Below are 17,022 nucleotides of genomic sequence, written 5' to 3' on the forward strand. Positions count from 1 at the left end.
CTTATGGAACACTATGAAAGCAGTGCTAAGAGGAAATTTCATAGCTCTAAATGCACTCATAAAGAAGATGGGGGGCTGTAGAGATGGCTTAGAGGTTAAGAGCACTGTCTGTTCTTCCACAGGTCCTGAGTTCAATTCCCAGGAACCACCTGGTGGCTAACAACCATCAATAATGAGATCTGGTGCCCTCTTCTGGCCTACAGGTGTACACGCAGGCAGAACATTGTAACCATAATAAATAAATAAATCTTAAAAAAAAAAAAAGATGGAGAAATCTCATACCAATGACTTAGCACAACTGATAGTTTTAGAACAAAAAGAAAAAAAAACTCACCCAGGAGAAACAGATGCCAGGAAATAATCAAATTGAGGGCTGAAATCAATAAAATAGAAACCAAGAGAACAATACAAAGAATCAATGAAACAAAGAGTTGGTTCTTTCAAAAAATCAACAAGATAGACAAACCCTTAGCTAAACTAACCAAAAAGTAAAGAGAGAGCACCTAAATTAATAAAATCAGAAATGAAAATGGAGACATAAGAACAGACAACAAGGAAATCCAGAGAATCATTAGGTCATACTTCAAAAACCTATACTCTATAAAATTGGAAAATCTGGAAGAAATAGACAATCTTCTGGATACCACATATCAAAGTTAAATCAAGACCAGATTAACTATTTAAATATACCAATAACCCCTAAAAAAAAATAGAAACAGTCATTAAAAGTCTCACAACCAAAAAAAGCCCAGGACCAGATGGTTTCAGCGCAGAATTCTACCAGATTTTCAAAAAAGAGCTGATTCCAATACTCTTCAAATTTTTACACACAATAGAAACAGAAGGAACATTACCAAACTCTTTTTTTATGAGGCTACAATTACCCTGATACCTAAACCACACAAAGATGCAACAAAGAAAGAGAATTACAGACCAATCTCCCTCATGAACATTGATGCAAAAACACTCAACAAAATATTGGCAAACAGAATCCAAGAACACATCAAAAAAATTATCCACGATGACGAAGTAGGTTTCATCCCAGGGATCAAGGATGGTTCAACATATGAAAATCTGTCAATGTAATACACCATATAAACAAACTGAAAGAAAAAAAAAACACATGATCATCTCATTACATATTGAAAAAGCCTTTTTACAAAATCCAACACCCCTTCATGACAAAGGTCTTAGAGAGATCAGGAATACAAGGAACATTCCTAAACATAATAAAGGCAATTTACAGCAAGCCAACAGCCACCATCAAATTAAGCAGAGAGAAACTCAAAGTGATTCCACTAAAATCAGGAACAAGACAAGGCTGTCCACTCTCTCCATACTTATTTAATATAGTACTCGAAGTTCTATCTAAAGCAATAAGAAAACAAAAGGAGATCAAGGGGATACAAATTGGAAAGGAAGAAGTCCAACTTTCACTATTTGCAGATGATATGATAGTATACATAAGTGACCCCAAAAATTCTACCAGGGAACTCCTATAGCTGATAACCTCCTTCAGTAAAGTGGCAGGATATAAGATCAACTCAAAAAATCAGTAGCCCTCCTATACACAAATGATAAAAGGGCTGAGAAAGAAATCAGAGAAATATCACCCTTTACAATAGCCACAAATAATATAAAATACCTTGGGATAACTCTAACTAAACAAGTGAAGGACCTTTTTGAAAAGAAATTTAAGTCTCTAAAGAAAGAAATTAAAGAAGGTATCAGAAAATGGAAGGATCTCCCATGCTCATGGATAAGTAGGATTAACATAGTAAAAATGGCAATCTTACCAAAAGCAATCTACAGATTCAATGCAATCCCCATCAAAATCCCAACACAATTCTTCACAGACTTGGAAAGAAAAATACTCAACTTCATATGGAAAAACAAAAGACCCAGGATAGCTAAAAGAATCCTGTATAATAAAACAACCTCTGGACGCATCACCATCCCTGACCTCAAGCGTTCAGGTATGTTACTTATCCATACCCTTAGCTTTGGTCTTTGTTCATTTATGGAAGTCTGCCAAAATATTCATTTTATGTTTTTTCTTGGAATTTTTTATTCATCTTTCAAAGCTATTCTATCATCCAATGCAGTATGGTATTTTATGCTAGCTACTGGATTATCTAATTGTCTTGGGAAGAAGTTTCCTCCACAGTGACTGGAAATGACTGGATCACATTTGACTTGGGGGCCTGCAAGAGACCCCCAAGGTATTTCCAGATTGTAAAGGGTTGCCTTGTGTGTCTCTTGTTAATCTGCACTTGTAGGTCCAATGTAGCCTTTGCGGAATCTTCTCTATAATCCAGAAGGTTGGAGCCTTCTGTTTGGGTTATTCCTAGAAGAAACACTGTTTCTAGGATCACTTTGTGTACAATTTCTTCTTATATGGCCTGGTTTACCACAATTAAAATATTTGACACTTTGCTGTCTCTTTATGCCTTTGGAAACTGCCTCTCCTATCCAAGTCTCATCACTATAGTTGAGACTAAACATTGATTATGTGTTGGATCCATTCTTCTATGGGTGCTGATCTGACCTTCGCAGGCAGGGTTACAAGCACCCAGACTGGCCTCAGTTCCTGTGCATGCCTAGAGTCCTCAGGGAGTGCAGGGGCACTTCCAGCTCAGTTCCCTGAGTGCACCTGGTGGAATGTGCTGGGCCAAAGTGGGTAGACACCAGGTTCCCTTTTGTCCAAATAAAAAGCTGGGTCAGCTGGACCCACAGTTTGACTCATAGGCCCTGGGGCAAGAGGAATTTTAAAAGATAGGGAAGCAGGTCCCTGGGGTGGGGTTGGGGGCTGTAGAATGCAGATGCCTGGCAAAGGGGCTCAATAGCTCAGTGTGGCTTGCTTGGAGCTCAGAGCATGAGAAATGCCAGCAGTCACAGAGGCTGGGGACGGATACTACGCAGACTAGCCATGGATGAACTATAAGGCTCAGATCACATGGGCACCAGATAATGAAGGAAATGCACAGATTACTGATAAAAAGGACTAGTTATTCATCAATTATATGGGTGAACAACTCACTGGTACAGGATAAGGCAGATTCAGTCACAGAGTCGATGGAAGTCCGAGAACTAGTCCCACACTGCTTCACACTGCCTGACTCAGTCTTCACCATCCAAGAGCAAGAGAGAGAAGGGCCCTGTGTACATTCTCTCCAGATCTTAAGCTAGCCAACAAGAGGCCATACCCTAGGGGCTGGTACCCTAAGACCATAGACAGAATAAATACCCACTACAGTAAGGTTGGTTTTTTTTTAGACAGGGTTTCTCTGTGTATAGCCCCAACTGTCCTGGAACTCACTCTGTAGACCAGGCTGGCCTTGACCTCTGAGATCTGCCTGCCTCTGTCTCTTGAGTGCTGGGATTAAAAGACTGTGCCACCACTGCCTGGCTAAGGTTTATAACTAATTTTCTGGAGACATAGAAATTGGATACCTGAGAAGGGAGGCAGAGTAGGTATATAAGAAATATGGATACTACCACAAGTTAAGTACTGTCGACCTACCTACCTGGGCTTCATTATGCCAATCAATACATAGTTAACACTGATTTTGAATGCAAGGGTAGTGCTGACTAGTGTCAGTTCCAGAATCCCAGGAGACATGGTTTAGATCTGAGGTTCTCAACCTCTGGGTCACAACCTCCTTGGGGTCAAACAATCCTTTCACAAAGGTCTAAGACCATCGGAAAACAATTCAAAACACCAGCAAAATTACAGTTAAGAAGCAATGAAAATAATTTTATGGATGGGAGTCACTACAACATGAGGAGCTGTATTAAGGGTCAAAGCATTAGGAAGTTTGAGAACCACTGGTTTAGGACACTTGCTCTCTGACATTGTTAAGTCTTGAGGCACTCAGAGAACAATGTCCTGGAACTCCATGCTGTTCTTGGGGGGGGGAGGGGAATCCCAGCAGCCTGGATAATTGTCTTCTTTAAAAACAAACAAACAGAACAGCATCTCTAGGATGTATTCCATCATGATCTCATGGGATGGGTGATATCTTCTAAGTGTAACTTTCCATAGAAAACAATGGGAGATCCAGACATTAAAGAGGAGAAACAGAGAAAAACCTCCAGCAAGATGGTACCAACTGAAAGCATAATTCTGCCAGAATTTATGAGGTCAAATATTCCACGAAGTAATTAAAACTATGATTTCTAATTCCTTTTAAAAACATAATTTTCCAACAAAATCCCTATTCCTCTTGCACTTAGAAAGTCAGAGCTGTCAAGTAGTTTGGCTGTACCATAACAGTCCCTTAACCATTTAGGAGTGACGCCTGATTCTTCAACAAGACTGGGTGAGCAAGGAAGTTCATGTACACTTTGGTCATTGGGAAGATTTTCAGAATTATAGAAACCCATCCTCTGCTGCCAGTGCTGGGATTCCCAACTTGACAGTAATGGCCACAAGCTTGACACCCAGGATGGAAAACAAACCCACAAACCCTTAGATCAGTGATTCTCAACCTTCCCAATGCTACAACCCTTTGACACAGTCCCTTGTGTTGTAGATGCCCCCCAACCATAAAATTATTTTGTTATTTCATAACTGTAATTTTTGTTAGTTATGAATTGTAATATAACTATCTGTGTTCTCTAATGGGCTTAAGTGACCCCTGTGAAAGGGTCACTGGATGCCAAAGGGGTCATGACCCAGGTTGAGAACCACTGCTTTAGATATTTTACTCTAACAGGGGTCTTGGCTGCCAAAGACAGGCTCAGAGATTTTTGGCACATTCACTTCATGTGGCTGTCAGTGCACACACGTGCAGAAGATCCTTTCCAACAAATCTTTTGTCCACCACAGTCACCCCATCCCCATCATCTCAGTGTCCCTGCAACACTTCTGTTTCTCACCTCAGTTGGTAGGTCAATGACACTTTCCTAAGTGCCTGGGAAAGACCAGAGTCTTACTCTGTACAGTAGAGATCCAAGAGATAGGAATCTCTCAGTCACATTGGGGAATCCATGACATCAAAAGGACTCAATTCACACTGCTTTCGGGAGGAAATGCACTTTCACACCTACTGTGTTTTCCTTGGAATGAACACTGGAATCACAAGTGATCCTTACATTCAAGCATATAATTTAGCACACAGAGCTCTTTGGTGTTTTTAGTAGGGCCTTAGCAATAGGGCACATTATGTTAAACTAGATCAAGAACTCTCTGCTATCTTGTGGTCTTCTCTGAGGCAAATAATGATCATGCCTATAAATAACACTATCAATATGCCCATAAATAAAGATCATTCTACGTTGGCAGAACTCACCTTTAATCTTAATCCACCCCACACTGAAAACAGAACTAAATGTAATGGCTACTATAATATATACCTTTGTCACTGTGAAAAGCAACAGCAAAAGACAAGGCAGTTTCAGGGTTGGGACACTGCGACATTATTGTCACAAGTCAACATTTTCAATAAAGAAATGTCTGGAAATCTGCAGACCTGTGGTAATATGTTGCTTGTAATCTAAGAAATAAAAGCTTGTCAGAGGACAGAGCTAGCCATGGAGTTAGCCATAGATGTCAGGCAGTGGTGGCACACAACTTTAATCCTAGCACTCGGGAGGCAGGGGCAGAGATCTGTCTGGATTTCTGTGAGTTCAAGGCCACACTGGGCTACATGAGATTAATCCAGTCTAAAAGAGAAACAGAGCCAGGCAGTGGTGGCGCTCACCTTTAATTCCAGCACTTGGGATCACACACCTTTAAACCCAGCACTAGGAAGGTTGAGAGCTCAGTCTCTTTAAGGCTGAGGAGTTAGTTGGTGAGGTTAAGAGGTAGCAGCTGTGGTTTTTCTGCTTCTCTGACCTTTCAGCTTTCACCCTAGTATCTGGCTCCAGGTTTTTATTAAGACCAATTAAGGTTTGTGTAACATCTGGCACCTAACATGGGGCACACAGTCACAAAAAAGCCACTTGCCTATGACTTTGCAGCTACCGGCCCAGGCCAGAGCTGCACTTGGCCAGAGTCTCCACCCGACTTGGACTAGAGTCCCTACCCTGCTGGCTAAGATTCTGTTGCAGCCTATCTGCAGCAATCTCCATTGGTTTTTGGGCTTCAAATGCCACAAGAGTTAGTGGCTTTTGCATGTTCCCCTGTGCAGACAGTTGGATCTTCCATTTCTTTCCTCTCCCAGTGGGTTGTGGCTTTCCCTGGGCCCCGTCCCCGAGCTGCTGCTACACCTTCAACAGAATGGTCATTGTCAGCAGATTTGGTGAGTCAATTGGGATTTCTTAAAGCGGGGAAATAGTTTTAAAAAAAAAAAGTCAGGGGGTTGGGGATTTAGCTCAGTGGTAGAGTGCTTGCCTAGCAAGCACAAGGCCCTGGGTTCGATCCTCAGCTCCACAAAAACAAAAAGTCAGAATGTTTTCCCACATTAAAAATGGGAAACACTATTACAGTGGAAGCAGTCTGACCTCTGACAATACACTAGATGGTTTGAAAATGGAACAATTAAATGAGGGGATAACTAACTTAGATGGGATTCACGTAATGTCAATTATAAACATTATTGGTTTGATCATTCTTGTTTTATCCCTAAGAAAGTTGGTCTATATGAGTGCCAGGTTGGTTGATATGAGTGCTAAGATACAAATTTTAGAAACTTATTAAAACAGATCATAGAGATATTCATACCCAGAGGAAAACCAATCTCAACATTGAATTATAAGGTTACAGGGAAACACCTAAGGCTCTCAAACAGCCAACCTTAATTTATCCAGTAACCTTACAGGAACTGCCAAATTACAGATATCCCCAAGTCTGTGTATGACTGAATGGACACCTGTGTAGATGTTAGATTTGAGGAGATTCAAGGAAACAATAGTCTCATATGGCATGCACTCACCTTTTGTGAAGCAGATGTTAAACTCATGGTCAACTTGTAATAGAATTATCCCTCAAGAATGGAGAGGTTTGGTTACCGCAGTCTTGGAGGCTGGGCCACAGTTACAGTGGAGGACCTGATAGAAGGATGAGGCTAAGACCATTGAACAACAGAGTAGGCATAACGGTATTGAAATTTCCCAAGATCAACTTCTTGGAGAGGGTGATTATGCTAATAAACAAGGACAGTCTTCATATGCTGACCACACCCTGGCTTTATGCCATGCAGCAGCCTTGAAAACTTGGGACAGAATTGAAGAAGTAGGAAAGAAAACTGAGTCCCAAAATTACACAGGTCCCAAAAGAAACTTTCACTGATTTCTTACAAAGATTGACTTTAACAGTAAATAAAATGATACCAAATTCAAGCTAGACAATAATAATTGAGCTTCTAGCTTTTGCAAGTGCTAATGCACAACACAAAAGGGTAATTAGGCCATTAAACACAGAGGATCCACGATACAATCTACATCGAATCTCATGACCATGATGATGCCTGAATAAAAGAGATGATTTCCAGAGGTTTGAAGAAAAATTGTAATGTCAAATGTTTCAATTGTGGTTAACAAGGTCACACCTAAAAAGGGACTATAAACAGAAGATATTTTTGCTAAGAATAATCCCAACAGAACTACCCTCCCTTCTGGATTATGCAGAAGATATGGCAAAGGCAGACATTGAACTAACAATATATATCAACAAGGGACAGACAAGGTAATCCCTTCCTTTGCCATTGGGAAATGCTCCGAGGGACCTCTCACACAAGCCCAGGTCAAATTCCACTCAGTCCTTTCCTGTCACCATGGAAGAAACTCCTTCCCAGAGCAATTAAAGAACATAATGCATATTGTAAAAAAAAAAAATACTGCTCTAGATGATAGAACAGCTATAGAACAGAGATCGGACAATTCAGGAGAAACCATAAATAAAAACTGATAAAGATTACATTTGAGGGGTTGGGGATTTAGCTCAGTGGTAGAGCACTTGCCTAGCAAGCGCAATGCCCTATGTTCGGTCCTCAGCTCTGAGAAGAAAAAAAAAGGATTAGATTTGGAAACTCGGGCTGGAGGGGTAGCTCAGCCATTAAAGGCTAGGCTCACAACCAAATAGATTTGGAAACTCCCCAAAGTTAGTGTTGGGGAAGGGTTTTGTTTTGGTCTTTCAGGAGAATGAAGACTAAGGAATCTGAAGAACACTGGAAAATGAGACATCTGAAGAAAAAGGACAAATCATCCAGAAAAAATGTCCCAAGAAAAAGAGTAAATTGGCCTATTGGTTTATCACATTTCTAACAGGGTAAAAGTTCATAAATCTGCCTAAATGTTTGTTTCTGCTGTTCTCTACAGACATATAATGCAAATGGTCTTTATGTAGTCCCAGTTCAATTAAAAATTAAAGCTGGGGGCTGGAGAGATGGCTCAGAGGTTAAGAGCACCGACTGCTCTTCCAGAGGTCCTGAGTTCAATTCCCAGCACCCACATGGTGGCTCACAACCATCTGTAATGAGATCTGGCACCCTCTTCCTTATACATAATAAATAAATAAATCTTTAAAAAAAATTAAAGCTGGCTTTGGAGTTAGAGAATGGCTCTCTCCTTCCCTAAACCCAAGCATGCTTGTTAAAGGAAAATGTAAAATCTCTGTAATATGTCAGAAAAGCCATCTGATATGGGACAAAAGAAAAACCAAAGTTAAGGGACTAGTCTATTGCTACTAATCTCATGATCCTTTGCTTTTATTTTGACTTTAAAACTTTTCTTAATGTATGAATTTTATATCAAAGTTTATAAGATTAATATGTACATATATATTAAAATTTTATCATATTACTGGTCATATAGAGTACTAATTAATTCTAGAAAAAAGGTTTCATCTAGCTCCTGTGCATGATTTTTGGGTTTGTGCCTCTATCAGTTTTCTGCAGTGAATCATGACCACACCTAACAGTGACTTTTGAAGTCTCCAAAAGGATGATGGGACCCATGATGATGATTTCACCAGGACTATGATAACACCACTAAACTGACAACCACCACCTAAAGATCAGCTTTGGACTACAAACCACTCAGGACAATTTTGAGGTGGATAGGTAAGATGCTACCACCTCACAGACTACTCTAACCAGGACTTGAGACAAGCCCTGCACTTTCCTTTTCTGAAGAAACTGGACAACAAATGATACAGGCACCTCTCCCAGGACTTGACAATTAACCAAAATTTTTCCTTTCAGGAGACCCTAAAGATGACCTCGCCCCGAGACAGCAGAAAGTAAATTTACAAACACAACATCCACATTCTCTAGGGATGGAGTGGGTGGTTTTTGGTTGTTCAATGGGTTATGGATAATTGTCATTGTTTAGGGTGGTTGGTTACAAGTTGTTATTGATAATGGTCAGGAAAAATGCTAAACAAAGGAGATTGGATTCCAGGTTCTTGTTTAAAAAACAAAAGATATAGAAATGATAGGATAAAAGGGTAGATTATTAAATCATTCTGAAAAGAAAAAGGGGGGAATATGAATATAAGATAAAAAGGTAATTATTGAATCTACTTTTAAAAAGCAACTATTAGTTTTAAATATTTTACATGGGATTGGATTTGTACATGTGCGATTAATTCAGTCTAAAAGGCAAACAGAGTCAGGCAGTGGTGGCACTCACCTTTAATCCCAGCACTTGGGATCACACACCTTTCATCCCAGCACTAGGAAGGTTGAGATAGGAAGTGATATGCTGCGCTGAGAAAGGGATAGACGGCGGGAGAAGACAGGAACTCAGTCTCTTTCAGGCTGAGGAGTTGGAAAGAACTAATGGCTGGCTGTTCTGCTTCTCTGACCTTTCAGCTTTCACCCGGATATCTGGCTCCAGGTTTTTATTAGGACCAATTAGGATTACTGAAACAAAGACCTTAGCTGGGTTGCTTTTAGTCAAAGCTAGCTACTTGCTCAGATTCTAATTATAAAGGAGGAAGAGAAGCCTCAGCGGGCTCCAGAACATTCATGATTCCCTGTAGGGGACAGCAAGCAAATATTTGCCTTCTTAGGTCAGAATGGACTGATGGAAACAGATGGAAATGAGATGGCATCCATAAACTTTGGCAGTGACATACCTCTCTCAAGAGCCCTGGACAGTTTAGAAAGTTGAATACATCCCATGATAATTTCCTATACATGATACTAATGGAATCTCCCCGCTAGACAGAAGAATGGACCAGGTTAACCCGCAGGATGATGGGTTCTGCATAAATAGCACTCACTGAGCTTTGCTTTGAAGTGACTATTGGCTTACAAGAGGAAACAGCAGATTTCTCCTTTGCCATCAGGCTTTTCTCTAGGATGATTTTGTTGTTGTTGTTTTGGTTTTTCAAGACAGATTTTCTCTGTGTAACAGCCCGAGCTGTCCTGAACTTGCTTCGCAGACTAGGATGGCCTTGAAATCACATAGATACACCTGCCTCTGTCTCTTGAGTGAAGGTGGGGTTCAAGGTGTGCACCACCATGCCTGGCTGAATTATTTTTCATGCTAAACAAGTTTAAGAGGTACAGCTAAAAGGTCACCAAAGCTGTTGCACACACGAGGCTTCTTTTCCACGTGCACTTTCTGATGTCGTAGAAGATGCGAACTTCTGCTAAAGGCTTTTCCACAGTCAGTGCAGATACAGGGCTTTTCTCCAGTGTGAACTCTCCGGTGAACACTGAGGCTAGAATTACGACTGAAGAACTTCCCACATTCCGTGCACTCATAAGGCCTTGCTCCAGTATGAACTTTTTTGTGCTGAACAAGGTGGGAGCTACTAATGTAGGTTTTCCCACATTCCTTACACTCATAAGGCCTTGCTCCAGTATGAACTCTTTGATGTACAATGAGGCTAGAGCTATGACTAAAACATTTCCCACATTCATTGCATTCATAAGGTTTGGCTCCAGTATGAATTCTCTGATGTACAATAAGTTGGGAACTTTGACGAAAGAATTTCCCACATTCACCACATTCATAAGGCCTTTCTCCAGTGTGGATATTCTGGTGCTTTACAAGTGTGCCTTTGAGGCGGAAGGCCTTCCCACATTGACTACACTCATAGGGCTTTGTACCAGTGTGAATTTTCTGGTGATGAACAAGTGTGACTTTGTAGCCAAAGGATTTCCCACACTTGCTGCAAATATAGGGCCCTTCTCCACTGTGGATTTTCTGGTGCTTTACAAGCGTGTCTTTGTGACTGAAGGCCTTCCCACACTGACGACACTCAAAGGGCTTTGTACCATTGTGAATTATCTGGTGCTGAACAAAGGTGTCCTTGCAGCCAAAGGCTTTTCCACACTTGCTACAAACATAGGATCTTGCTTTGGTATGGACCCTTTGATGTTTTATAAGGATGGAATTTTGGGTGAAGAATTTCCCACATTCACTACACTGGTAAGGTTTTTCTCCTGTGTGACATCTTCGATGTTGAGCAAGTGTGTCTTTACGACTGAAGGCTTTGTCGCAATCATTGCACTTAAAAGGTCTTTCCCCTGTGTGAACCCTATGGTGCTGAATAAGTGTGCCTTTGTGGCTGAAGATCTTCCCACACTCATTACATGGGTAATGACTTTTCCCACTGTGCACTTTCTGGTGCATTTTTAGATGAGACAGGTGACTAAAGGCCTTGCCACACTCCTTACACACAGAAGGTGTTTCTCTTTTGTGGATGTTTCTGCCATTAAAAAGAGTTGATGTCTCCTTGACCACATTTCCAACTGGCAGACATCTAGAGGGTTTCACCTCAGTAAGAGGTATATGATTGTCAAGAGAAGTAACGGTGCTCAGGGAGGCATTCCCATGATCACTGCCTTTGAGAGTCATCCCATCACTATCTCTTTGGGGTTTCCCAAGACTGGAGCTATGTATGAGAGGCTTGGGGTACTTAGTCTTTCTGTGTAGATTCCCCTCACTGTGCGCTGTGCACTGGGTGTGGTGCTGAAGAAGTGCGGAGCTGTTCAGCTGGTCCATCTCTTCTTCTTTGCATGTAAATGCTGTCTCAATCATGTGAACTACATTCTTCACACATGACGTTTCTCTGTCGTCCCATCCAGTGGGTTTCTCTCCACAATGTTGCTTCTTGTGCCAGGAAGGTTTTGCAGTGAGTAAGAATCCTCTCAAATTGAGACCATATCCATGCAGCACCCGCTTAGGGCATAAACCATGGTGTTCAGCCAGGTGCAGAATGTGCTTCAGGAGTGGGTCATACTTCTCACAGGGGTGGGAAGTTTGCATCAAGAGACTTGATTCAGCAGTCCTGGTCTGTGGCATGGCTTCTATAGAGACACTGTGCTTACAAGGAGCCTCCTTGCTATCTGATTCACACCAACAACCTGAAAGCAAAGGAAAGCTGATGACAAGCAGGTTGGCTTTGAGGGGAAGCAGCGGCCTATCATAATGAAAGCCTATCAGTTTGTCTGAGGAGGCAGGATCAGAGTAAGAGTCAGTAGTTGGTATTGGGCATTGAAGGGTCACACAATGGAGGCACTTTTTAACACTGAGTAAAGATCTACTAGTGGTATGTGGGATAGAGAACAGAAGGGAGAAACCTAGTTTTCATGGGGGTGTGGGGCAAATGGGTTTCAGAAGGATGTTGGCTGCTGGTCTTAAATGAGCTGGGTAGAAGGGGAATTCCACTCTTGCAAAAATCTGCCTCCAAAGGTTTCCCAAATACTCAAACTTGTTTCCTGTTAAGGCAGGGCAGTGCTGTAGAACAACGTAGGTAAAGAAGAGTACATGAGACACAGAACACAAAAGCATGAAAATGGCCAAGGGAAGCAAGACAGAAGAGGAGGACAAGTGGGCAGAGAGCCAAGAGTGGGGAGGAAGAACAGAAGTGACATAACAGGCTGTGTTGGCAGGAAACACTGCCAAACCAGACCAAGTTCAAGGCTGGGGTTTGATCTGCAGCCAGCTCTGAGATGCTATCTCTGCAGCTGACATTCATGTGGGCTGGGCCTTCACCAGACCTACCCCACCGCGACTACAGTAATGTCTGTCCTATCGCACTGCCCTTCTCCAAATGAGCACCGCTATGGGACCTTTAAGGAAGAAGCTGGCTGGGTGTTGATGGTGCACACCTTCAATTCCAGCAGAGGGAGGAGGATCTGAGTCCAAGGCCAGCCTAGTCTAGAGAGTGGGCTCTAAGACAGCCCAGGGCTACACAGCAAAAACAAAACCAACAGAAAAGCTGGAAGGAAAAACAAGGTCATGAACCAAGGCAGGCTCACATCACAAGTAAACAAAATATCAGGAGGTGTAAAATAACCCTCAGAGGGGGCCCCCATATCAGGATCTGTCCCTGGTGCATAAGCAGGTGTTTTGGAGCCCAGTGCCTAAGGTTTGACATCTTGCCCAGTCTTGGTGCAGCGGGGGAGGGGCTTGGACCTGCCTCAACTGAATGTACCAGGCTCTGCCGACTCCCCATAGGAGACCTTACCTTGGAGGAGGTGGGAATGGAGGGTGGGTTCAGAGGAAAAGCTAGGGGGGCACGAAGAGAGAGGAGGGGAGATCTATGATTAAAAAAAAAAAAAGAACCCCCAGAGGGATTTTACAGAACAGCAACAGAACCACCATAAACAGTGACCATATTAGTTAATCCAATTCTTTGTGTAAAGTACTGGAAATCTGTATCCTTTGCTTATGAGAACTGCCCACAGGCTTCTGAGGCTTCTGAGGTAAGGCCAGCAAGATGGCTCAATAATTAAGGCACTTGCTGCCAAGCTTGACAGGCTGAGTTGGAGCCCCAGGGACACATGATAGAAAGAGTTAAGTCCTGCAGGTTGTCCTCTGACTTCTACTTATATATCATGGTGCATGTACACACACACACACACACACACACACACACACACACACACACACATTAAATAAAATTTCAAAAGAGATGCAGACAGATGCAAGACTGCTCAAAATAAAATTTCTTAGTAACTTTCTAACAGAAACACAGACAAGGTTAATGTTAAAATCAGTCAAAATCAGGAATGCACTGTGACAAGGTCAGTGGGAGGCACTCATCAGTTGCTCAGTTGATTACCCACAGAACATACCTGGCTTAGATGAAGAACATGGAGAACAGTTGTGTTGACAGAACACTCTACTGTAGTACACTTAAAAAGTACATGGAAGGTCTTGGCAGTGGTGCACTCAGGAGGCTGAGGCAGGTGGATCTCTGTGAATTCTAGGCCAGCCTGGTCTACAAAGCAAGTTCTAGGACAACCAGGGTTGTTATACAGAAAAACTCTATCTTGAAAAAGCACCAGCAACAACAACAAAATAATGTGGAAGAATGACCAGGTCAGGACTAATCTGTGTCAACCATGGTGGTTTGCATCCAAGAAGGCACTGGTGGGATCAAGCTGGGTCCCTACATTCCACCCTCAGTGATGACTCTTAAAGGCTCACATACCTCCTCTTCGGTAATCTGCCCTGGGCTAGTGAGGGGTTTAACATTCTGATGCCAGGTACCACAAAGCTGTTTTTCCAGAGTATAAGCAGCATCTACCACAACAGCCAAAGAGCATGCATACAAGGAGACAGAGTAATCTTGTAAATCACAAGAACAATCATTTTTTTTTAAGATTTATGTATTATGTATACAGTGTTCTGTCTGTACCACGTATCCTTGCAGGCCAGAGGAGGGCACCCGGTCTCATTATAGATGGTTGTAAGCCACCATGTGGTTGCTGGGAATTGAACTCAGGACCTTTGGAAGAGCAAGCAGTGCTCTTAACCTCTGAGCCATCTCTCCAGCCTGAACAATCATTTTTAAAAAATTAATTTAGTACAAAAGAAAACCAAAAACGTTTTTATTTGTATGTGTATACCTGAGTGTATCTATGTACACCATATGTATACAGGTACCTGGCAAGGTCAGAAGAGAATGTCAGGTGTCCCAGAACTGGAGTTAAAGGTGGTTATAAACCATCGGATGTGGGTACTTGAAACTAAACCCAGGTCCTCTGGAGGAGAATCAAATGCTCTTTACTGCTGGGCCTTCTCTCCAGCCACAGCAATCTTTTTCTCTTAACTTTTTTTTTTCCACTAAGAGGCCTAGGAACCAAATCATTAGTCAATTATGTCACCCACAGAAGGGACTGGATTGGATAAGACATTAACCTGGGCTTGTGATAGCACAGCATTGTGACAGAACAGTAAGAACTATGTAGATACCCTGAGTCTGTGTCTCTGTCTCTGTCTCTGTCATCTCTCTCTCTCTCTCTCACACACACACACACACACATACACACACACATACACACACACACACACACACATACACACACACATACACACACACACACACACCTGTCCCTAAGATATGAGCAAACACTGGCAAGGACATGAGTTGGTGTGAAGTTCTGTGGATGGCAACCTGAAAGATGGCTGCCACTGATCTCTACCAGCTAGCACTGCGGCCCTCACGTAAGCCTCTGCCCCTGTCATAGGCTGCACTTACTAACTCAGGTACAGGAAGCTCACCTTGGAGATCAGTCTCCCAGTTACTTTCTAGAACAGAAGTCACCTTCCATGTTCTGAGGTTCATCACACAACAGGTATGACTAAGAACCATGCTCCCGGTTCATCATCCTACATTCTTGTAAGCAGATTCCAAAGACAGGCCTTTGGAAGACACCAGAGACACCAGAGGTCTGTTTGACAGCTTAAGTGAAACTCCATCTCACTCTAAGCTAAGCAGTTCCCACAATCCAGAGGGATTAAAGGGGAGCAATAATACCTCCCCCGCTCCCCAGACAAGGTTTCTCTGGGTAATGGCCCAGACTATCCTGGAACTTGCTTTGTAGACCAGGCTGGCCTCAAACCAGAGTGCTGGCATCAGTGGTATGCACCACCACACAGGCTGAGAGATAACTTTTCAGTGTATTAAGCTATTAAATTTGGAATCTTCCAAGTAGCAATGAGACAGATACTTACCAAGTGTGGCCACAAGTGCAAAGTTCTCCAGCATCACACTGAGGTAGAGTAGCCTCTGTGGCTCATCAAGGAGTTCCCACTCCTCCCAGGAGAAGTTGATGTACACATCCTCAAAGGTCACATGGCCCTGGCATGATGGGAAACGTTAAGCCCACCAGAAGCATCTTACATAGAAACCACCCTTCCGTCTACCTCATGTACACACATCCCTTAATCCCTCCCCTCCCCAAGTCTACCACCTTACAGGATGGTAAGCCACGAAACTACCGATGTCTCTTCTTTCCCCGTGTCTCTCAGCCCACTGTGTGCAGAACATCAAAGAACCTGGTAATGTGGAAACCCATATCAGCTACACATGGGGTCTTAAGTTAGCAAAATGGTTCAGTGAGGAAAGCCACTGGCCTGTTTGGTAAGCCTGATGACCTGAGTTTCACACACACACACACACACACACACACACACACACACACACACAATTTGCGCTCTGAAGCGAGGAGTCTGCTGTTAACAGCCCCTCCATCTCTGCACTGAATTTCCCAGTCACCCTTGGGAAGGAAACTCAGATCCTCAGGCTGCTTTTCTCAACTGGAGCCTGAACCCCGGCTCTCAGAAGGCTTGAAGTTTCTGAAACTCCTCATTGTTACATCATCCGAGTATTGTTGCCTTGAAATCCTTTGACATTTCACCCGCCAATGCTAAGAAGCAGGACCTGGCTTTCCCCTGACTGGGTGCTTATACTCAGGGACAGGAAGCAATGAAGCCGAAATGTCCAGGACACACAAACCTCTGTATCTGGGCGAGAATCTAAGAGAATTTCCAATCACCTGAGCTCGGTCCATCTGTGAAACAGCCAAGTGGGCCGGCAGTGGGGGTGCCCTGTTGCAAACGCACACCTGGGGTGCCCTCAGCCTGCCCGGTGCACAAACACCTACAAAGCTTGGGACTGACTCTAGATACAACCAGGTTAGGAACTTCCAGCTGTCACACGGGCATAGAGAAAGAAGCTGTGGTCTCGCTGTCTTCCCTGCTGGGCTCCAAGTGGACGTTGTGATCTGGCCAGCCCACTCCTAGAACAGTTTGGAGGACGCAAGCAGCAACCCAGACGTCACAATTGTGGCGACGGAAGTCCCGCCCTGTCCAATCTTGCCCTTGGCC

The 17,022-nt window shown here is 42.9% G+C and overlaps 1 protein-coding gene across 1 annotated transcript; it reads right to left on the bottom strand.

The window, feature by feature from the left end:
- Positions 1-10,383: 10,383 nt before the first annotated feature.
- Znf304 (zinc finger protein 304) lies at positions 10,384-16,910 on the bottom strand. The gene is made up of 3 exons (XM_036176189.1): positions 16,692-16,910; positions 15,868-15,994; positions 10,384-12,266 (listed from the first exon to the last, which is right to left on the bottom strand). Exons 1-3 carry the CDS (start codon positions 16,704-16,706, stop codon positions 10,438-10,440), a joined length of 1,971 nt encoding a protein of 656 aa, XP_036032082.1. The 5' UTR covers positions 16,707-16,910; the 3' UTR covers positions 10,384-10,437.
- Between the last annotated feature and the right edge of the window lie 112 nt (positions 16,911-17,022).

The sequence above is a fragment of the Onychomys torridus genome, unplaced genomic scaffold (genome assembly GCF_903995425.1).
Source record: "Onychomys torridus unplaced genomic scaffold, mOncTor1.1, whole genome shotgun sequence".
Classification (NCBI taxonomy): Eukaryota; Metazoa; Chordata; class Mammalia; order Rodentia; family Cricetidae; genus Onychomys; species Onychomys torridus.